The sequence below is a fragment of the Perca flavescens genome, chromosome 7 (assembly GCF_004354835.1).
Source record: "Perca flavescens isolate YP-PL-M2 chromosome 7, PFLA_1.0, whole genome shotgun sequence".
In the NCBI taxonomy this organism is placed as follows: Eukaryota; Metazoa; Chordata; class Actinopteri; order Perciformes; family Percidae; genus Perca; species Perca flavescens.
In genome coordinates, this window is record NC_041337.1 from 36456514 (window position 1) to 36480423 (window position 23910).

The 23910-nt window shown below is 44.0% G+C and overlaps 1 protein-coding gene across 1 annotated transcript in view; it reads left to right on the forward strand.

The window, feature by feature from the left end:
* The window catches only part of ptpn18 (protein tyrosine phosphatase non-receptor type 18), a 43088-nt gene extending 19390 nt beyond the window's left edge, over positions 1-23698 (forward strand). Inside the window, exons 4-10 of the mRNA XM_028582661.1 lie at positions 216-296; positions 3516-3644; positions 13686-13723; positions 17715-17825; positions 18661-18830; positions 20245-20331; positions 22962-23698. Coding sequence (XP_028438462.1) covers positions 216-296; positions 3516-3644; positions 13686-13723; positions 17715-17825; positions 18661-18830; positions 20245-20331; positions 22962-23035 — 690 coding nt within the window. The 3' untranslated portion in view covers positions 23036-23698. The remainder of the gene's footprint in view (positions 1-215; positions 297-3515; positions 3645-13685; positions 13724-17714; positions 17826-18660; positions 18831-20244; positions 20332-22961) is intronic.
* The last annotated feature ends 212 nt before the right edge of the window (positions 23699-23910 follow it).

The following is a 23910-nucleotide window of genomic DNA, read 5'->3' on the forward strand; positions in this document are numbered from 1 at the left end:
GTGTAAATAGGTCTTTAAGTACAAGAGTTTTATTTTTTTAACTGTTCTTTTTTTTATATTACTATTTTCTTTGTATGTTGTATTGTATTTACATGTTCAAAATAAAAGCTATAAATAAATAAAATAAATCTTTTATTGATTATGTGTGTATTAATCTGTAGTATTTGTATATGTGTAAACCGAGCTGAGCGATGTCTCCTGTCTCCTCTCTGCAGCAGATCAACACGACAGACTTCAGCATCATGAACATCGTCCTGCAGCTGCGGAGACAGAGACCCTCGGCAGTCCAGACTAAAGTAGGTAGTCTTACAGCCCGTTACGGTTAATAGAAGTCATCGCTTTGATTTTTAACAATTCAAATCCCAAAACCTCCTTTCGATTCTGGTTCTTATCAATTCTCGATTTCAATTCTCAGGTTACATTTACATCGCTACGTTTTGGTTTAAAAAAAGTATATTATAATAATTATATTAATTGTAATATATTTTGCTACGTTCCCCCTTCTCATTCCCCCTGCTCTGGCGTTCCCCTCTCTCATTCCCCCTGCTCTGGCGTTCCCCCCCTCTCATTCCCCCTGCTCTGGCGTTCCCCCCCTTTCATTCCCCCTGCTCTGGCGTTCCCCCCCTCTAATTCCCCCTGCTCCGGCGTTCCCCCCCTCTCATTCCCCCTGCTCTGGCGTTCCCCCCTCTCATTCCCCCTGCTCTGGCGTTCCCCCCCTTTCATTCCCCCTGCTCTGGTGTTCCCCCCTCTAATTCCCCCTGCTCCGGCGTTCCCCCCCTCTAATTCCCCCTGCTCCGGCGTTCCCCCCCTCTCATTCCCCCTGCTCTGGCGTTCCCCCCCTCTAATTCCCCCTGCTCCGGCGTTCCCCCCCTCTAATTCCCCTGCTCCAGCGTTCCCCTCTCTCATTCCCCTGCTCTGGCGTTCCCCCCTCTCATTCCCCCTGCTCTGGCGTTCCCCCCCCTCTCATTCCCCTGCTCTGGCGTTCCCCCCCCTCTCATTCCCCTGCTCTGGCGTCCCCCCCTCTCATTCCCCTGCTCTGGGGTTCCCCCCTCTCATTCCCCCTGCTCTGGCGTTCCCCCCCCTCTCATTCCCCCCTGCTCTGGTGTTTCCCCTCTCATTCCCCCCTGCTCTGGCGTTCCCCCCTCTCATTCCCCTGCTCTGGGTTCCCCCCCCTCTCATTCCCCTGCTCTGGTGTTTCCCCTCTCATTCCCCCTGCTCTGGCGTTCCCTCTCATTCCCCCTGCTCTGGCGTTTCCCCCCTCTCATTCCCCCTGCTCTGGCGTTCCCCCCCCTTTCATTCCCCCTGCTCTGGCGTTCCCCCCTCTAATTCCCCCTGCTCCGGCGTTCCCCCCCTCTCATTCCCCCTGCTCTGGTGTTCCCCCTCTCATTCCCCCTGCTCTGGCGTTTCCCCCCCTCTAATTCCCCTGCTCCGGCGTTCCCCCCTCTAATTCCCCTGCTCCAGGCGTTCCCCCCCTCTCATTCCCCCTGCTCTGGCGTTCCCCCCTCTCATTCCCCCCTGCTCTGGCGTTCCCCCCCTCTCATTCCCCCTGCTCTGGCGTTCCCCCCCTCTCATTCCCCCTGCTCTGGCGTCCCCCCCTCTCATTCCCCCTGCTCTGGGGTTCTCCCCTCTCATTCCCCTGCTCTGGTGTTTCCCCCTCTCATTCCCCTGCTCTGGCGTTCCCCCCCCTCTCATTCCCCCTGCTCTGGCGTTTCCCCCTCTCATTCCCCCTGCTCTGGCGTTCCCCCCCCCCTCTCATTCCCCCTGCTCTGGCGTTCCCCCTCTCATTCCCCTGCTCTGGCGTTCCCCCCCTCTCATTCCCCCTGCTCTGGTGTTTCCCCCCCTCTCATTCCCCAGCTCTGGCGTTTCCCCCCCTCTCATTCCCCTGCTCTGGTGTTTCCCCCCCTCTCATTCCCCAGCTCTGGCGTTCCCCCCTCTCATTCCCCTGCTCTGGCGTTCCCCCCCCTCTCATTCCCCCTGCTCTGGTGTTTCCCCCTCTCATTCCTCCTGCTCTGGCGTTTCCCCCCCCCCTCTCATTCCCCCTGCTCTGGCGTTCCCCCCCTCTCATTCCCCCTGCTCTGGCGTTTCCCCCCCCCCTCTCATTCCCCCTGCTCTGGTGTTTCCCTCCTCTCATTCCCCCAGCTCTGGCGTTCCCCCCCTCTCATTCCCCCTGCTCTGGTGTTTCCCCCCTCTCATTCCCCCAGCTCTGGTGTTCCCCCCCTCTCATTCCCCCCAGCTCTGGCGTTCCCCCCTCTCATTCCCCCTGCTCTGGTGTTTCTCCCTCTCATACCCCCTGCTCTGGCGTTCCCTCCTCTCATTCCCCCTGCTCTGGTGTTTCCCCCCTCTCATTCCCCCTGCTCTGGTGTTCCCCCCTCTCATTCCCCCTGCTCTGGTGTTTCCCCCCTCTCATTCCCCCTGCTCTGGTGTTTCCCCTGTCTCATTCCCCCCCCTGCTCTGGTGTTTCCCCTGTCTCATTCCCCCTGCTCTGGTGTTTCCCCTCTCATTCCCCCTGCTCTGGTGTTTCCCCCTCTCATTCCCCCTGCTCTGGTGTTTCCCCCTCTCATTCCCCCTGCTCTGGTGTTTCCCCCTCTCATTCCCCCTGCTCTGGTGTTTCCCCCTCTCATTTCCCCTGCTCTGGTGTTTCCCTGTCTCATTCCCCCTTCTCTGGTGTTTCCCCCTCTCATTCCCCCTGCTCTGGTGTTTCCCCCCTCTCATTCCCCCTGCTCTGGTGTTTCCCCCTCTCATTCCCCCTGCTCTGGTGTTTCCCTGTCTCATTCCCCCTGCTCTGGTGTTTCCCCCCTCTCATTCCCCCAGCTCTGGCGTTTCCCCCCTCTCATTCCCCCTGCTCTGGCGTTTCCCCTCTCATTCCCCCTGCTCTGGCGTTTCCCCCTCTCATTCCCCCTGCTCTGGTGTTTCCCCTCTCATTCCCCCTGCTCTGGTGTTTCCCCTCTCATTCCCCCTGCTCTGGTGTTTCCCCCTCTCATTCCCCCTGCTCTGGTGTTCCCCCTCTCATTCCCCCTGCTCTGGCGTTCCCCCCCCTCTCATTCCCCCTGCTCTGGCGTTCCCCCCCTCTCATTCCCCCTGCTCTGGCATTCCCCCCTCTCATTCCCCCCTGCTCTGGCGTTTTCCCCCTCTCATTCCCCTGCTCTGGCGTTTCCCCCCCCTCTCATTCCCCCTGCTCTGGCGTTTCCCCCCTCTCATTCCCCTGCTCTGGCATTTCCCCCCCCTCATTCCCCTGCTCTGGCGTCCCCCCCCCTCTCATTCCCCCTGCTCTGGCGTCCCCCCCCCTCTCATTCCCCCTGCTCTGGCGTCCCCCCCCTCTCATTCCCCTGCTCTGGCGTCCCCCCCCTCTCATTCCCCCTGCTCTGGCTCCTACGTGGATCATCACGCTCTTATACAGCAGCAGTCAATGTGCTGCTAACATCATTTAACACCAACTACTTCAGAGCTTTTCTTTTCACAGCTTTACCGATGAATGCTTCCAGAGAACAGATTAAAACGTGTGACTTATATTTCAGGAGCAGTATCAGTTCATCTTCACAGCAGCCGTCTGTTTGTTCGAGCGACTCCTGAAGGCGGCGGCCGATCGTCAGCTTTACTCCAACCTGTCGCAGAACGGGAAGAACGACACCGTTCCTACACCTCCGGTACAGTAGGTGGCGCTCTGCCAACGCACAACTGGCTTTTGTTCTGTCCGGTTGACCCTTGTCAACATTAAACCGACTGCCCCAAACATCTTAAAGTTTCATTCACACGCTCTTATCACAGCGTAGGACAGCACAGCGCTCTCGCCAGATGACAACTTGTTTCAGCTCATTATATCTGTAACCAGTGTTGGGTGCATACCGGCCAACATTTATTTATTTATTTTAGGGCCGGGACTCGATTAAAAAAATTAATCTAATTAATTACAGGCTTTGTAATTAATTAATCGAAATGAATCGCATTTTAATTGCATAAATATTTGACCTGAGAACAGTGAGAAGTAATTGTTTTCACATGGATTTTTAGTATACCATTGAATAATGAATGAATACATAAGCTTAAGCAACACAATATTGTTTATTTTTGTTCAACCAAGTCCAGCAGACCAGTGCAATTTTTGCCATTAAGTGTAGCAATAGCATATTTAGAAATATAGTACATTTCAGAAATTCAGGTAGCCTATAGGTACGTAGACCTTCTGTAAACTATGTTTTTTTAAGTAAAACACAATACTTTCAAGTACATTCAGACTTAGTTACCCTGGTCCTTAAACCAGTCATCTGGTGGAGTGTAGGTTGGGTGTGGGTCCTTGTACTTGGAGTCGGGCTAACGCTAACGCTAGCTGCTAAATGTTTTGCGTCGAGGTGATACTTGAGGCTCGATGTGCTGCGGTGATATGAGAATTCCTTGTTGCATAGCTTGCACACAACCATGCTCTAATCAACGCTTCCATCAGTTCGTTTTTTATAACAAAATGTCCCATCCACGGAGCCGACCAAAGAGGTCTCGTCAGCTTCTTCGTTCATGTTCACTGTGGTTTGTTGTTGTCTGAAGCATTGACATATATAAAAGGTCTGAAGCATTGACATATATAAAAGGTCTGAAGCATTGACATATATAAAAGGTCTGAAGCATTGACATATATAAAGGTCTGAAGCATTGACATATATAAAGGTCTGAAGCATTGACATATATAAAAGGTCTGAAGCATTGACATATATAAAAGGTCTGAAGCATTGACATATATAAAGGTCTGAAGCATTGACATATATAAAAGGTCTGAAGCATTGACATATATAAAAGGTCTGAAGCATTGACATATATAAAAGGTCTGAAGCATTGACATATATAAAAGGTCTGAAGCATTGACGTATATAAAAGGTCTGAAGCATTGACATATATAAAAGGTCTGAAGCATTGACATATATAAAAGGTCTGAAGCATTGACATATATAAAAGGTCTGAAGCATTGACATATATAAAGGTCTGAAGCATTGACATATATAAAAGGTCTGAAGCATTGACATATATAAAAGGTCTGAAGCATTGACATATATAAAAGGTCTGAAGCATTGACATATATAAAAGGTCTGAAGCATTGACATATATAAAGGTCTGAAGCATTGACATATATAAAGGTCTGAAGCCATGAACACTAGTTGGTGCTCCAGTATAATCGGTCCGCCGAAACTCATCCAGTGAGAAACGTCCAGCGGTGCGTGTTATTATTTTTTTTGTTAATTAACGCGTTAAAGTCTGTAATTAATTAATCTTAATTAGCGCGTTAAAGTCCCGGCCCTAATTTATTTATTTATTTATTTTCAAGGATAACCCCTTGAGATGCACAATCTCATTTTCAAAGGGGGTCCTTTAAGATACAAAAGAAAACATCAAGATGGAGAATCATCATTAAAGTAAATACAACACTTAGACAATAACAAACATTTAAATACAACATTCACATTCATATATATACGCACTCACTAACAATGCGCCCACAAACCTAATCCCTTCCTTTAGCCCATACCAAAATCAAAGTCAATCAGTGAGCCATCTGTGAAAATGCAGTTACAGAAACAAGGTATAAATATATTTATGCACTTCACTATCACATGCAGGTACATAACTGCAAACATTTACAGTATATGAGCAAAACAAGAAGGATCAGAAACAGGAACAGGATGTTTGAAAATAGGTAAAAAGAGATAATTTGAAAGCATAAAAGGAAGTTATAGATCTGAGCGAACGACAGAGATTGTTCCAGTCTGATGGTGCTTTAAATTTAAATGCACGACAATCTACTTCTTTGTTTTCTGGGTACATAAAAGAAGAGCTGATCCATATGCCTTACATTGTACTGTGTATTAAAAGGAACTAAAAGACATTTCAAATACAGATTTATTCAAATTTGGTTTTCATAATCCGGGAGATTTGTGCGGGGGGATAGTGTACTGTAACCCCTCATTCACATTAGCTACTAGAGACAGAGACTAATGGCGTTTTTTCCATGACATGGTACCTGCTCGACTCGCCTCGACTCTACTCGCCTCGCCTGGACTCGGCGATCCCTTTTCCATTGCAGATTTTTGTACCGCCTCAGCGTGGGCGTGGCTTGGTAGCGTTGCATTTCCCCCATATATGTCAATGATTTCCCCCGACTCATCTCCTGGTTCTCCTTGTCCGCGAACAACATGAAATCAAGGAGAGGGTTAACGTTTCCTGCTCCAGATTTCCCACCGTGGTCAGAAAGAACAGGGAGACTCTTTGTTTCTCTCACTATATCACTCTAGAGCAGGGGTCACCAACACGGTGCCCGCGGGCACCAGGTAGCCCCCAAGGACCACATGAGTAGCCCTCAGGCCTGTTCTAAAAATGAAAATTGAATATTGATATTATCGGTTACCCACCTTGTTAAGTCATTGTTGATAATTATTGTGAGAAATCATTAACTTGATCAGTGTCTTCACATAGATGAGTATCATTAATCATTAATAATCATATATAACGAAAGGCAAACTGAGCATATTTGTTAGGCTATTTCAGAAGAGTGTATCAAACTGGTAGCCCTTCATATGACTCAATACCCATGAAGTAGCTCTCAGTTTCAAAAAGGTTGGTGACCCCTGCTCTAGAGTCACTACTCGCTGCCGAGCTAATCGCCGGCCCTCTCTCACTTCTCCCTCGCTCTACCACACACTCCACACACACACACACACACACACACACACACACACACACACACACACACACACACACACGCACACGGCGACTTGACACACACACCAGCGAGTATAACCATCAGGCCACTTGTATGCTACGGAGAAAGCTCTGCGTGGAGCCTCCGGCAGCAAACAAACACCGCTGGCTAAACTATTTAAAAATGCCGTCTCTCGCTAGCAACGCAGTGATCAGTGACGCTTCTTTCCGACCAATCAGCAGCCTGCAGGGTTTCACGTCACCTTCTCTGCTCGCCTCAGCTCGCCTGGAACCTCGACTGAGGAGGTACTAAAAAAAGTTCCCTTACAGCAGGTACCAGGGACTTTTTTTCGTAACGGAAAACCAAAAAAGGCGAGTAGAGTCGAGGCGAGGCGAGTAGGTACACGAGCAAGGAGGGGGCCGAAATAGACCAGAAGTCTAGTTTACGCAAAGGCTGAGCGATGCGACAAAGCGACAGCCAATCAGAGTGAAGGCGGTGTGACGTAGGTCAGTGGCTCGAGTCGAAGAAAATAATTAAAGATGGCAGAAAAACGCTTCAGGACATCGTTATTTCTGTACATATCTGATATGTTTTGGCATTTTATCTCATATATTTTGTTACTTTCATCGAGAAATAAATACTTTTAAATCCAAAAACATCCTTCTTGTGACTTAACGAGACCTCTGAAGTGACTTTTAAGACGTGCTTGAAGGTAGCGCCGGAGAATTTCTGTTTACTGTTGGAGTAGGGTACAGGCACCCACCAGGAGAGCCCATCAAGCGAGTGCATGTTGCTCTCTTCTGTAGCTAATGTGACTGTGGGGTCAGTCTGTGTTACCAACATTGGCCATCTTGAGTTCAGCTTGCATCACGTTTTCTGCCTCTGTCTGTCCCTTCGTGATGAAGGATGAAATCGCCCGTGTGCCCTTCATGTGCCTCTTCTGCGCGATGGTGCCGCTGTGTTTTAACGTGCTGCTGGGTGATGTAATTTCCCCCGCTGTGCACTGCAATTAAAATCAATGCGACCCACCTTACAAACAGAAGGTAGAAACTAAGATGAAATCTCTCTTCATTTTCGTCTACAATCATCTCTACTTTTCCATCATGAGACAGAATATTCAGCTGTTACTAGGGTTGGGTACCGAGACCCGGTGCTAATACGGCACTGACCGGTGCTTTAACAACCGTAATCTACCGGACCGAACAGCAACGCAGATTTCAGTGCCTCTTAAATGCCTCTTAAATGCCTCTTAAATGCCTGCACTTCTCTCTGATGCTCCTAAATGGACGATAGAGTCAACCGAAACATCGCTGCACAAAACGCTAGTTAACACTACACCTGGCAGCAGGTAACGTTAGCATACCGTTAGCTAGTTAACAATACACCTGGCAGCAGGTAACGTTAGCATACCAGCAGGTAACGTTAGCATACCGTTAGCTAGTTAACAATACACCTGGCAGCAAGTAACGTTAGCATACCGTTAGCTAGTTAACAATACACCTGGCAGCAGGTAACTTTAGCCTACCGTTAGCTAGTTAACACTATACCTGGCAGCAGGTAACATTAGCATACCGTTAGCTAGTTAACACTACACCTGGCAGCAGGTAATGTTAGCCTACCGTTAGCTAGTTAACACTACACCTGGCAGCAGGTAACGTTAGCATACCGTTAGCTAGTTAACACTACACCTGGCAGCAAGTAACATTAGCATACCGTTACCTAGTTAACACTACACTTAGCAGCAGGTAACGTTAGCCTACTGTTAGCTAGTTAACACTTCACCTGGCAGCAGGTAACATTAGGCTACCGTTAGCTAGTTAACACTACACCTGGCAGCAGGTAATGTTAGCATACCGTTAGCTAGTTAACACTACACTTAGCAGCAGGTAACGTTAGCCTACTGTTAGCTAGTTAACACTACACTTAGCAGCAGGTAACGTTATCCTACCGCTAGTTAACACTACACCTGACAGCAGGTAACATTAGCCTACCGCTAGTTAACACTACACCTGGCAGCAGGTAACGTTAACCTACCACTAGTTAACACTACACCTGGCAGCAGCTAACGTTAGCCTACCGTTAGCTAGTTAACACTACACTTAGCAGCAGGTAACGTTAGTCTACCGCTAGTTAACACTACACCTGGCAGCAGGTAACGTTAGCCTACCATTAGCTAGTTAACACTACACTTAGCAGCAGGTAACATTAGCCTACCGTTAGCTAGTTAACACTACACCTGGCAGCAGGTAATGTTAGCCTACTGCTAGTTAACACTACACCTGACAGCAGGTAACATTAGCCTACCGCGAGTTAACACTACACCTGGCAGCAGCTAACGGTAGCCTAGCATTAGCTAGTTTACACTACACCTCGCAGCAGGTAACTTTAGCCTACCGCTAGTTAACACTACACTTAGCAGCAGGTAACGTTAGCCTACCGTTAGCTAGTAGCTGGAGTAAACACGGTTAAAATGCTGACAGCTAAACGGTGTAAAAGTGTGTCTGTATTTCACTGGAGAGGACTCCAACAGCGGGACGTACGACAGTCTGCAGCTGCGGTTGTCTGAAAAACAACACACATGTTGCGTTCATTTCAAACTCGCCTCGCCAGCCTCGTGCTGCGTTCACTGTTATTGTAAAATACCCTTTTCCTATCCTAATCAGTGGTTGTTTTTGTCGTTTAACAGGAATTTACTGGTGAAATAAGGAAGAGGCTCGATACATATATATATATATATATATATATATATATATATATATATATATATATATATATATATATATATATATATATATATATTATTAACTTTATATAATTTATTTTTATAAAACTATTTGACTGAAATGGTTATCAGAAATAATCTCATAAACATGTTTTTGACTAAAGATATATTGAATTCTCTTTTGACTAAAACTAGACTAAAATGACGAGACTTTTAGTCAACTAAAACTTATACTGTATATGTGATATGTGAATGACTAACTATAATTAAAACTAATAAGGACATTTGGCACAAGACTAAGAATAAGACTAAATGAAAAATAGGTGACAAAATTAACACTACCACTGAGTGAAATGAGTGTGTGTTGGAGGAAGTAGACGGAGAGCAGCTGCAGAAAGGAAAGAGGAAGTGATCTGTTAATCAGACATCCTGTATATATGCAAAACAGGTTGAGAGCAGATCGTTCAGAGACACACAGAAAGAGAAGCTGAAATAATATCCACTAAAACTAAAGTAGAACTAGCGGAGGACACACGCTGACAGGTAGGTCCGCTTCAACTTTAACTTTAACTCGAATTAAAACCATTAAAAAAGTCACGTTGTAACAGCAGATACAGTCACACAGCGATCACAACAAACACACGTACAATACATGTCGGTTCCTTCCAGATTTCATCAGTTTTATGAAGATTTTTCTGTTTATTCTTCTAATTTATGTCACTAAATCTAAATTCTGTCTCATTTTTGTGTAACAAAAAGAAGATCTGGAGGTTGAGAAATCGACACAGTCACGTTACTCATCTCAACCTGTCTCTCTGTCTGTCTGTCTGTCTGTCTGTCTGTCTCTCTCTCAACGTGTCTGTCTCTCTCTCTCTCAACCTGTCTCTCTGTCTGTCTCTCAACATGTCTCTCTGTCTGTCTGTCTGTCTCTCTGTCTGTCTCTCAACATGTCTCTTTGTCTGTCTGTCTGTCTGTCTGTCTGTCTCTCTGTCTGTCTCTCAACATGTCTCTTTGTCTGTCTGTCTGTTTGTCTGTCTGTCTCTCTGTCTGTCTCTAAACCTGTCTCTCTGTCTGTCTGTCTGTCTCTCAACGTGTCTTTCTCTCTCTCTCTCCCTCTCAACCTGTCTCTCTGTCTGTCTCTCAACATGTATTTTTGTCTGTCTGTCTGTCTCTCTGTCTGTCTCTAAACCTGTCTCTCTGTCTGTTCATCTGTCTGTCTGTTACTCAATCAAAAAGGGAAACGCGGATATTTAGAAGCACATTTCTTCTACCTTTACACTTCACTGTAGTAAAAGTACTAATACCACACAGTCTGTCTGTCTGTCTGTCTCTCTCTCTCTCTCTCTCTCAATCTGTCTGTCTCTCTGTCTGTCTCTCAATGTGTTTGTCTCTCTCTCAACCTGTCTCTCCGTCTGTCTCTAGAAAATGTCTTTTTGTCTATCTCTCAACCTGCCTGTCTGTCTGTCTGTCTGTCTCTCAACGTGTCTGTCTGTGTCTGTCTCTCTGTCTGTCTGTCTGTCTGTCTGTCTGTCTGTCTGTCTCAATATGTCTGTCTCTCTTTCTCTCTCTCTCTGAACCTGTCTGTCTGTCTGTCTCTGTCTGTCTCTCTGTCTGTCTGTCTCTCTGTCTCTCTGTCTGTCTGTCTGTCTGTCTGTCTGTCTCAATATGTCTGTCTCTCTTTCTCTCTCTCTCTCTGAACCTGTCTGTCTGTCTGTCTGTCTGTTACTCAATCAAAAAGGGAAACGCGGATATTTAGAAACACATTTCTTCTCCCTTCCAGGGGAGGAGGAAGTGTTTTTTACAGTTCACTGCAGTAAAAGTACCAATACCACACAGTAAAAATACTCTTTTACAAGAAAAAGTCCTGCGTCGAAAATGTTAACGTACATGTAAGTATCATCAGGGAACTGTAGTTAAAGTGTTAAAGTATAAAAATGTCCCCGGTGACTGTTGAATGTAAGAGATTATGTAGAGCGAGTTATTACCATAGAAAGTATATAAGAATGGAGCAGCTGACCCCGTGTCTCTGGTCTGAGACCAGTGGAGGATATCAGAAGTCTCTTTCCCGGTGCTGGCTGAGTGTTACTGAGCAGCCTCCAACTGAGCTTGAAGACGTAGATGTGACGTGAGCAACGTGTCTGAAAGTGTGAAGTCTTCTGGTAGCTGTGAGAGAGAAATCTCAATCATTCCCAATCTCACAGAGACGGAGAGTGGAGGTATACAGTACAGGCCAAAAGTTTGGACACACCTTCTCATTCAATGCGTTTCCTTTTTATTTTCATGACTATTTACATTGTAGATTCTCACTGAAGGCATCAAAACTATGAATGAACACATATGGAATTATGTACTTAACAAAAAAGTGTGAAATAACTGAAAACATGTCTTATATTTTAGATTCCTCAAAGTAGCCACCCTTTGCTTTTTTTGATAACTCTGCAAACCCTTGGTGTTCTCTCAATGAGCTTCATGAGGTAGTCACCTGAAATGGTTTCACCTTCACAGGTGTGCTTTGTCAGGGTTAATTAGTGGAATTATTTCCCTTATTAATAAAAAAGCAAAGGGTGGCTACTTTGAAGAATCTAAAATATAAGACATGGCTGTGTCTCAAACCACACACTTCTGTCAGTATACTGCTAATGGTCACTGACCACTTCCTGCCGTAGTGCCCACTTTGGATGGTTAGTTTCGTCCCAAACGGACCACTTACGTTAAAACTCTTACCAGAAATGAGAGGCAGTTGGCTCGCCGCCTCTGAAAATCTGACGATAATCTGTTAAAGTGACCTTTGTTGATCTGAGATGAAGACAGATTCAGCAACAGCACGGCCTGTTTCTCTCTTAACATGTTTTCAGAAACACGTTTCGGTGAACTATCTTAGTACAATACGAGATTGTGTTCTCAACGAGCCGCCCGTTATGCTCTGTTGTGAAATCCGGGAGAAGCCAGACCCACGTGACGCGTTCGTCCAATCAGCTGCCGGTCCACGTCCCTGGCTCCTCCCCTTTCCGCTGCGTAGTCAAGATGGCGCCTGTTTAGTGCGCGTAGTGTCCATCGTTCCACACTGAACTTTTTGACCGTTTTTAGGGGGTCATCCTGGTACTTTCAGTGCTCTGACTTTTTTATCTACACGATATACTTGAAACTAAGTGTTTGAAGTGGGCAAGTAGGCGCTCTGAGACACAGACATGTTTTCAGTTATTTCACACTTTTTTGTTAAGTACATAATTCCATATGTGTTCATTCATAGTTTTGATGCCTTCAGGGAGAATCTACAATGTAAATAGTCATGAAAATAAAGAAACACATTGAATGAGAAGGTGTGTCCAAACTTTTGGCCTGTTCTGTATGTAAGGAGATAACATAGACACAGGTTAATTATTGCTAACTAACATGCTAGTTAACATTAGTAATTACTGATCACTAACATGCTAGTTAACATTAGTAATTACTGATCACTAACATGCTAGTTAACATTAGTAATTACTGATCACTAACATGCTAGTTAACATTAGTAATTAAACCTAAACAGATAATGGAAGTCCAAACTGCCTGTGAGCTTCTCCTGTACTATACGGTAATTCCTCTACTGTGTGACAGTAAGTCTCGTGGTTATGACCCAATCGTTAGCCTATTTTAATAAAAACGTCTGCTACGGAGCCATAACGTGAGCTACAAGGTAATGGAGCCTTTTATACATTGTCGTGTTTCTTTAGAAATAAACAACGGAGAAATAGAGTCTTTAAACGCTTCAGATGTAAAGTTATTCTCTGTCAAAGTGACGTCAGAATGAATGGGAGTCAATGGGATGCTAACGGGAGGTGATCCCTTGGTAGCATCAAAATGGCGCCATAGGAGGTACGCTTTGTGTAGGCTGGCTTACCCCCCTTGGTTATTACACGCCCTTGGTTGAATACTCGATTCTGATTGGTCAATCACAGCTTTGTACGTTCTGTTATTTTCTGTATAAGAGACATTTTCTTGCCATGTATTGAGTTTCCATCGTTGCCCCTGGAGAACCATTTTCAAATCAATGAAATCAAACTGAAAAACAGAGTTTTTAGGAAGAAAAAAAAGTGGAAATTAGCTAGAGATAATGGGGAGACGCTAAGCTAAGGCTAAGCTAATGTTATGCTAACGTTATGCTCAACGTTACGTTGATGCAGAGATATAAAGACATATATAATATAGCCTTTTTTCTGTCAAATAAATATAAAATAAATACATATGTGAGTTTTGAAGGCTGCCGATAAACTGACGCAAACTGTTCTGTTTGTTCACCAGCAGAAGAAATCTACAAAACCGTCTACTGTCTCCAAGAGGTAGAGTCTGTCTTTCTGTCTTTCTGTCTTTCTGTCTTTCTGTCTGTCTGTCTGTCTGTCTGTCTGTCTGTCTGTCTGTCTGTCTGTCTGTCTGTCTGTCTGTCTTAATCTATCTGTATGTCTGTTTGTCTCTCTGCCTGTCTCTCTCTCAACCTATCTGTCTGTCTGTCTCTCTCTCTGTCTCTTAATCTATATGTCTGTCTCTCTGTCTGTCTGTCTGTCATTCTCCCTGTCGGTCTCTCCAAGGTGTTACAGTAAATTAACACTTTCTCAGCCTCCATCCTCATGTGTTACCACTTTGCCATGGAAACCGAGAGGATGAGGAGGAGGAGGAGGAGGAGGAGGTTTAGATGAGAAAGAAAAGAAAAGAGAAGAAAAAGGAATATAAAAAATAAGGTGTAGAAAAAAAAGTGAAGGATGGAAAGAGGTGAGGAAGGAGGAAGTGAGAACAGGAGGAGAAGAGGAGGAGGGGTGGAGAGGATGATAAAATGGAAGATGATAGGATGATATGTAGGAAAAAACAGGAAGAGTGTACAGAGAAAGATAGGAAAGGTGTGAGAGAGGAGGAGGGAAAGAAGCAGAAAACAGTGAGGGAGGAAAGGAAACGAGGTGAGGAGAGGAAACAAGAGAGGATCAATAGGTGAGGAAAGGAAACAAGAGGTGAGGAGAAGAAACAAGAGAGAACACAATAGGAGAGGAGAGGAAAGGAGAGAGGAAATAAGAGAGGAGACAAGAGGTGAGGAGAAGAAACAAGAGAGGAAACAAGAGATGAGGAAAGGAAACAAGAGAGGAAACAAGAGAGGAGACAAGAGAGGAAACAAGAGAGGAGACAAGGAGACGAGAGAGGAAACAAGAGAGGAAACAAGAGAGGAGACAAGAGAGGAAACAAGAGAGGAGACAAGAGAGGAGACAAGAGAGGAGACAAGAGAGGAGACAAGAGAGGAAACAAGAAAGGAAACACGAGAGGAGACGAGAGGAATTAAGAGAGGAGACGAGAGAGGAAACAAGAGAGGAGACGAGAAGAAACAAGAGAGGAGACAAGAGAGGAGACAAGGAGACAAGAGAGGAGACAAGAGAGGAAACAAGAGAGGAGACAAGAAAGGAGACAAGAAAGTAGACAAGAGAGGAGACAAGAGAGTAGACAAGAGAGTAGACAAGAGAGGAGACAAGAGAGTAGACAAGAGAGGAGACAAGAGAGGAAACAAGAGAGGAGACAAGAGAGGAAACAAGAGAGGAGACAAGAGAGGAGACAAGGAGACAAGAGAGGAGACAAGAGAGGAAACCAGGACAAGAGAGTAGTGAAGGAGTTGAGGAAACAAGACTAATGGCGTTTTTCCATTAAATGGTACCAACTCTACTCTCCTCAACTCAACTCCCATCAAGTGTCCCGTCTTCCTTGTCCCGTTGCAGATTTAGTAAAAAGTGTATCTGAAGTCTCTTTTATATAGACCTTAGTGGTCCCCTAATACTGTATCTGAAGTCTCTTTTATATAGACCTTAGTGGTCCCCTAATACTGTATCTGAAGTCTCTTTTATATAGACCTTAGTGGTCCCCTAATACTGTATCTGAAGTCTCTTTTATATAGACCTTAGTGGTCCCCTAATACTGTATCTGAAGTCTCTTTTATATAGACCTTAGTGGTCCCCTAATACTGTATCTGAAGTCTCTTTTATATAGACCTTAGTGGTCCCCTAATACTGTATCTGAAGTCTCTTTTATATAGACCTGTATCCCCTAAACTGTATCTGAAGTCTCTTTTATATAGACCTTAGTGGTCCCCTAATACTGTATCTGAAGTCTCTTTTATATAGACCTTAGTGGTCCCCTAATACTGTATCTTAAGTCTCTTTTATATAGACCTTAGTGGTCCCCTAATACTGTATCTGAAGTCTCTTTTATATAGACCTTAGTGGTCCCCTAATACTGTATCTGAAGTCTCTTTTATATAGACCTTAGTGGTCCCCTAATACTGTATCTGAAGTCTCTTTTATATAGACCTTAGTGGTCCCCTAATACTGTATCTGAAGTCTCTTTTTTATATAGACCTTAGTGGTCCCCTAATACTGTATCTGAAGTCTCTTTTATATAGACCTTAGTGGTCCCTAATACTGTATCTGAAGTCTCTTTTATATAGACCTTAGTGGTCCCCTAATACTGTATCTGAAGTCTCTTTTATATAGATCTTAGTGGTCCCCTAATACTGTATCTGAAGTCTCTTTTATATAGACCTTAGTGGTCCCCTAATACTGTATCTGAGTCTCTTCTATATAGACCTTAGTGGTTTCCTAATACTGTATCTGAAGTCTCTTTTATATAGACCTTAGTGGTCCCCTAATACTGTATCTGAAGTCTTTTATATAGGTGAAATGTTACAATCTGCCCCATATGTAGGGTTAATTGTAACAGATAGAGCAGGGGTCACCAAACTTTTTTCTCTGGGGGCCACATTATCGTTCCTGAGTGGCCCCTGAGTGGGGCCAGGTCAGCTATATAACAGAATTGTATGACCCAGACCAAAATGACCACCAGCAGATAGAGGGTTAGTTGTAACACTTGTTAAAAAGTTGGATTTAACACAAATAATTAAACTGTATAAAAAAAACTTCTTTACTAAACTCTGCATAATATAATGGTTTAATTTATGGATCTCTTAAAAAAAAAAAAAAAAAAAAAATGTAAAAAATAATTTAAAAAAATCTCATTCTGTGGACAAAAGAAATGCAAATATATAGTTGTTGACGCTGTACTTAAATACTTTCAAAATATTGATTTGAAAACATTAATGCAAATTAAAGACTTTGTGAGTTAGAAATGGCATATAATTATAGGTGCGGCTTAGTTACAACTAGCCCCGTTGTGACGCGTTTACTTAAGGACTGGCTAAGACTTGCTAAGCCATGGTCACATGTTTAATAATGGTACGATGTTTTAGCCAAGAGGACGGTGATCAAGGCAATATAAGATTAGATACACTGACTTTCACACACTCTTTAGAAATCGAAAAATACTTCTGACCAAAAAAAAATACTTTTTTTATGACGCCAAAACACAATTTCTTGTCTCTCTCGGAGACAGCGGAACTTAAACAGAGTCCCAAATTGGCTGGAACTCGTCTAATGGCGATGCCATTACAAGCCCTGAAGCACATCCAGTTCTACCTTGTGCAACCACCTAAAAAACCTGTGTTACATTTAACCCTGCGTTACTTTGTGCCCCCCGCTCCCCTAGTATAAAGGGACATAGGTCCGTGTAAGGAGGTTGGTTGGGGGGGTAGATGGTTGGGGGCGGGCGGATGGGCTTTTTTTTTTTTATTTATTTATTATTTTTTAACCCTTCCCCAAAGTTTCTTTCCTAAACCCAACCGTTTACTGTTTTTCTTAGCGTGTTTTTGTCATTTTTTTCTGTGTTTTTGGCGCTTTTTTTGTGTAACTAAAGCCTTTTATATTTGTTCTTTTCCTAAACCCAACCTTCCTAAAACGAGTGACGTTGTTCTCGCGATAACACGCAACGTAACGACGCCACGTGGCGTGTCACGTTGTCTACTCCCAGTCTGTCGAATGCTCTCCCTGACCACCTGAGGACACCACAGACTGTGGATGCTTTTAAATGTGGCCTTAAAACTCACCTTTTTAGGAGAGCTTTTGAGTGAACTCGTGCCCTTTTCCATATTGTTTTTGTTTCATTTCATTCTATTTATTTACTTTCATTCTCTCCATGTGTTTTTATTTATTGCACCATCATGTAGCACTTTGGGATTTGCGTAAATACAAAGTGCATTACATATTAAATGTATTATTATTATTATTATTATTATTATTATGTTTACATCCGCTGTATAACTGCATAGACATACCACGTGGATAGCTGAAAATGCGTCCAGATAACAACGCCATTTGGCTTTAGGAAAGTGGGCTTGTATGTTTACGAAAAGTCATGATGCCACGTTGATTGTTGAGTGAGTTCTCTCGCTGTGTTTCCTAATGTCTGCAGACTGTCACCGCAGCCGGTCATGAATGACACGTACGCTGTGGTCAACAAGCCCAGACACTCCGTTACAGCAGACCCCGCCCACTCTGCTGTAGCCCCGCCCAGATCCAGCAGGTAAACAAACACCTCTATTTAAAAAATAGCAACACTTTCACTTAATTGATCATAAGTTATGTTTAAATCTGAGCTCGGTACGTGATCATCATGTGACAACGATAGTTCAGTTTAGATTATAAAACAAGATTATGGTTTGGGTTGAAACAGCGGTGCCTTCAGGACATGAACACCTGTTTCCTGGGTGAAAGTCTTTTGTTTTCTCCTTAACTTCTTCAGGACATGAACACCTGTTTCCTGGGTGAAAGTCTTGTGTTTTCTCCTTAACTTCTTCCAGGACATGAACACCTGTTTCCTGGGTGAAAGTCTTGTGTTTTCTCCTTAACTTCTTCCAGGACATGAACAGCTGTTTCCTGGGTGAAAGTCTTGTGTTTTCTCCTTAACTTCTTCAGGACATGAACACCTGTTTCCTGGGTGAAAGTCTTGTGTTTTCTCCTTAACTTCTTCCAGGACATGAATTCTTCTCCCCTGCTTGAAAACCCTGTGTTTTAGAATCAAATCCACTTTTTCAATGCTTTTACTTCAATGAGGTTTTGAATCCATGCCTTTAACTTGTATATGAGTATTTCCACATATGTGTATTAGTACTGTTATTGCAGAAAAGGATCAGAGTAGTTCTTCTTCTAGTTTTTTTTTGACTCAGTATGTCATCATTTTGACTCATGTGAGTGTTTCTGTCTCTGAAATGAAAATCTCAAATTTTATTTTATTTTATTTTTCCTTTATTTAACCATGAAAGAGACTCGATGAGATTAAAAATCTCTTTTTTCAAGAGTGTCCTGGCCAAGACTTGTTCTTCCCTATGTGTGAGGGTCTCATGATATTTAACCCTCAGGACCCTGCCCCCGTCCCATTACTATGACAACGACCCTGCAGGAGCATCGGCCGTCTACAGCACCGTCAAACCCCGAGCTAAACCGAACAGCCTGCCGCTCTCGGCCACGCCCATCTACAACACGCCACGGCCGTCCAATCACAGGCTGGAGGAGGAGGGGCTGCTTCCAGGTAAGGAGAAAAAGGATGGGATGTGAGAGAGAAAATGTGAGGCGATGAATAAAGCCTGGTTCACACGGCAGGATAATTAGGCCGATTTTAGCCCCGATTCACCCCTCCCGACAATCCTAAGGATGCTCCGATTATGGTAAAATAATCTGATCAGATATTCCTGCCGTGTGTGGTGTGTTAAGACAGCTCTCGTCTGCTCCGAAGGACCTCGGGACCTCTCCCATCTCAAATCGGGGATATCATCCAACATGTTGGATTTATTTGGCCCGATTTCTCCTTGTGTGTGGTGTCCCCCGGGACAAACGAACACGCAGCCTGTGTAAAATAAATAAAGTCGATGGGAATAACTACATCCACAACTGCAGTCCACCAGAGTACACAGAAACGAATATATGAACGTTTATTTCAACGGTAATTAATCTGTGTAATACGTAACCACATTTCTATGAGAAAAAACTAATCACCTCCATATCATGATGTAGCAAGTACAGTACAGGCCAAAAGTTTGGACACACCTTCTCATTCAATGTGTTTCCTTTTTATTTTCATGACTATTTACATTGTAGATTCTCACTGAAGGCATCAAAACTATGAATGAACACATATGGAATTATGTACTTAACAAAAAAGTGTGAAATAACTGAAAACATGTCTTATATTTTAGATTCTTCAAAGTAGCCACCCTTTGCTTTTTTTGATAACTCTGCAAACCCTTGGTGTTCTCTCAATGAGCTTCATGAGGTAGTCACCTGAAATGGTTTTACCTTCACAGGTGTGCTTTGTCAGGGATAATTAGTGGAATTATTTCCCTTATTAATAAAAAAGCAAAGGGTGGCTACTTTGAAGAATCTAAAATATAAGACATGTTTTCAGTTATTTCACACTTTTTTGTTAAGTACATAATTCCATATGTGTTCATTCATAGTTTTGATGCCTTCAGTGAGAATCTACAATTTAATAGTCATGAAAATAAAAAGGAAACGCATTGAATGAGAAGGTGTGTCCAAACTTTTGGCCTGTACTGTATATAGTCCATGCTCACGTCGTCTTCTTTGACCATCGCCTTTTCTTTTGATAAAGTTTTTTTTCGGTTAAAAACAAACTACAAACTTTCGCCACTGTATCCTCTTCGTCCGCAATGATTGTTTACTCTGAAGTCACGTTTGATCTCGAGGGATTTTGCGAGATTTCCCGTCTGACCCGGGAATGCTCGGGAGTCAAATCGGTTTGTGTGTGATGTGTTGATTTTGCCGTGTGCTGCGCACCACACGCTGTACCACCAAAACTGTACGACCCGTGATGTTTCATCACCGTGTGTGGGGTCTCTCAGGATTGGAAAATCGGCCGACAATTTTAAAATCGTCCCGTGTGAAGCAGGCTTAAGTTACTCAGGAACTCCTCTCTTCTCTTCCAGCTGAACGTCATCCTTCAACGGACCACGATTATGAAGATGTGTCACCGTCGGCCCCGGATGTGACTCTCTGCTCGCCTAGCGGTATCGGTCAGTACACCTGGACAGTCTCGCTGTGTCTCAAATCGTGCACTTCTGTAATTTTTTAAATTTTTATTTAACCTTTATTTAACCAGGAGAAATCCCATCGAGATTCAGAATCTCTTTTTCAAGGGAGTCCTTGCCAAGACAGCAGTACATAAATTCCATATTTAAAATATACAACAAAAACATACTACAGAGAACAGAAAAAGAAAACAGTCGGCAAATTAACATCATTTCCATCATTTAAACTTGCTATTTTGAGTACATTGTGCGTTCACATTGATGAAGTGTGGCCAAAACGCAGCACTGCAAGTACCCCGGATGCAGATAGGACAGATAGATAGAACGGAAAGAACACTCTCTTTTGGTAGCCCCAATGACGGTGAACGTAAACTCCCATGCTATAAACAACTGCACCAAAACATAGACTTATAAAAAAATAAAAAATAAATCATCAGAGCCAGCCACTCCATAATAATATAATATTCTGAAGTAGCCAAACTTCCTGTAGCTACACTCCCTCCTGCAGCACTGGTCTCCATCTCTGTTGCTTCTGGTAATCCACATTCAGACCCACGGCAGGCTTGTTGTTCTGTGTTGGTTAGTTCCATAGATTCGTTATCCATGTCTATCTCTTCATCCTCCTCTTGCTCGTTTTGTTTATCCTCTTCCTCATATTCCTCATATTCCTCACTGTCTTGTCTTTCTCCCCGGTGTACTGGCTCAGATGTGTCTCTATCATTCTAGCTGTATTAGCGCAAATGAGTTTAAAAACAAATGAGTCAGTTTGCAGCATTTTTCAACGTCAGCCAACAGTGCTCTCTTATATTTCTCTCTCTTTTTCTCTGCCCCCCCACCTGTGTCGCTTGATGTCTTGATACATTTTTTTGTCAATAACTTCCAACCATAGCTTACAACTTCCAACAACCATGCTGACGCAGACCATAGACAAATAAAGACGCGGTCTACCTGATTCTGTCTTGATTCTGTCTTGAAATTCCCAGAAGGCATTGCTTAATTTTAACTTTTGCAAACAAATATTCAAATAAAAGAAATGCAGGTAGATTTGTTTTATTTCAAACCATGCACGTTTACATTTTTGAACATCTGATCTGAATAAGTGATTTTGCTATAAAACAATACAGACTGATGGAAAAGTTTGTGACTGTAGAAGGTAACCATGACTGATATCGAGAGGCTCATATGTGGTATAAATACAAATCAGATTGCATAACTAACAGGTGTGAAGGATTTGGATAAATTTGGCTATCTTATGGCGAAAGAACTTTGTTATTGATGCTTGAAAGGGGGCCAAGAGAAATTATAAGTGTCCGCTGTTCAGATAATAGCGAGTCCATTCTGGGCATTCTGGGTGTGCTGGTCTTACAGGGAGGTGTGTTCAGGTGCATTCTGGGTGTGCTGGTCTTACAGGGAGGTGTGTTCAGGTGCATTCTGGGCGTGCTGGTCTTACAGGGAGGTGTGTTCAGGTGCATTCTGGGCGTGCTGGTCTTACAGGGAGGTGTGTTCAGGTGCATTCTGGGCGTGCTGGTCTTACAGGGAGGTGTGTTCAGGTGCATTCTGGGCGTGCTGGTCTTACAGGGAGGTGTGTTCAGGTGCATTCTGGGTGTGCTGGTCTTACAGGGAGGTGTGTTCAGGTGCATTCTGGGCGTGCTGGTCTTACAGGGAGGTGTGTTCAGGTGCATTCTGGGCGTGCTGGTCTTACAGGGAGGTGTGTTCAGGTGCATTCTGGGCGTGCTGGTCTTACAGGGAGGTGTGTTCAGGTGCATTCTGGGCGTGCTGGTCTTACAGGGAGGTGTGTTCAGGTGCATTCTGGGTGTGCTGGTCTTACAGGCAGGTGTGTTCAGGTGCATTCTGGGCGTGCTGGTCTTACAGGGAGGTGTGTTCAGGTGCATTCTGGGCAAATTGCTATCTTGAGGCAGCAGGAAGTGATCTCTCCATTGACCAACAAAGACCTGGTCTAAAGTCAATAACGCAGCATTTCATTGTTATTTTAACAGAGCATTAGTAATTAGTTAATGCTCCTAGGCTCGTGCTCCTTTTTGATGTAATGCGCGTTGCTGCAGCTCCTCTTTTCACCCTGTGTGTTGAGCTCTCTGTTTTAGCTACAAAGTGAGACATCTCACTTCTGTTTCATCAGTTGCACATGCTCAGTACCTAGGTAAGGACTACTAGCCAGTCAGAAGCAGAGTATGAGGGTCCTGACAGTACCTAGGTAAGGACTACTAGCCAGTCAGAAGCAGAGTATGAGGGCGTGTCCTGACAGTACCTAGGTAAGGGCTACTAGCCAGTCAGAAGCAGAGTATGAGGGTCCTGACAGTACCTAGGTAAGGACTACTAGCCAGTCAGAAGCAGAGTATGAGGGTCCTGACAGTACCTAGGTAAGGACTACTAGCCAGTCAGAAGCAGAGTATGAGGGCGTGTCCTGACAGTACCTAGGTAAGGACTACTAGCCAGTCAGAGGACGTGCTACGCTAGCATTTCTTGCTTTTTTCGAGTTGTTTGTCGATTTCTTGAGGCTTTTTTTGTTTCTTCTTTCAATGTAGAAAGAAGAAACAAAACTGTGATTGGTGCAGGGACACTGAGACGTTGTGTGTTTGTGTGTTTGTGTGTTTCAGGGTTTAACTGTCGTATTCAGAAGCCGAGAGGACCCCGAGACCCTCCGGCCGAGTGGAGCCGCCTGGAGAGATGAAGTCATTTAACTTCACTGGTTCCCAGTTCCCTTCGCTTCCAGACTGGGAAGATAAAGAGCTGTTTTATTGACGTTTTTTGTAACTTTTTTGATGCTTCATTTGACATTTTGTCCAAATTTCCAATGAGGGTGTATTCAATGTACATTAAGTAATGTGGGAATTTCCCCCCGCCGATTGTCACAATAAAATACCAAGGATAGCAGTCCGTCCGCATCTTTAGGAAGGAATATTTGGGAAGGCTTAAACGTGCGGTATACTCGCCGCAGCCGACCTGCCAAGCGCCAGTGTGACGTCATGAGATCGCCGTAACTGTTTAAACTCGCGCTGGTGGTCGAGACACCAGCTGCAGTCTTCTCGTGAACAGAGGTGGCGCTAATGAGCAAAATGCTACCGACGCTGCCATTTCTACGGACTAGAACAAGAAAAAGGTAAACAACGGCAGAACTGGCAGCAGCATTGACCTCAATGCTTCGATCTTATTGGTTGATCTACTTGGTCGGATCGAGCCTTTCATTCACCATAACAGAACTCATCTTAACCCGGTGAGTTTACCGGAGAGACTTGCAATCAGTCTGAGAGTCCTGGCATCACGTTCCCGGCAAAATCGTGGTGGTGCACGCACTTTAAATCCTGGCGCGCCAGTGAGATCTACGTAATTTTGACGTCACATTGGATATATATATATATATATATATATATATATATATATATATATATATATATATATATATATATATATATACTCTTGTATACTCACTCTTTAACTCAAACAAAGGGAGCTAAGCTGTGAGACTTTGTCGTGTTGATTTGATTTGTCGTTAAACTGACCTGATCATGTGATCTTATATTAATAATAATAATAATAATAATAATT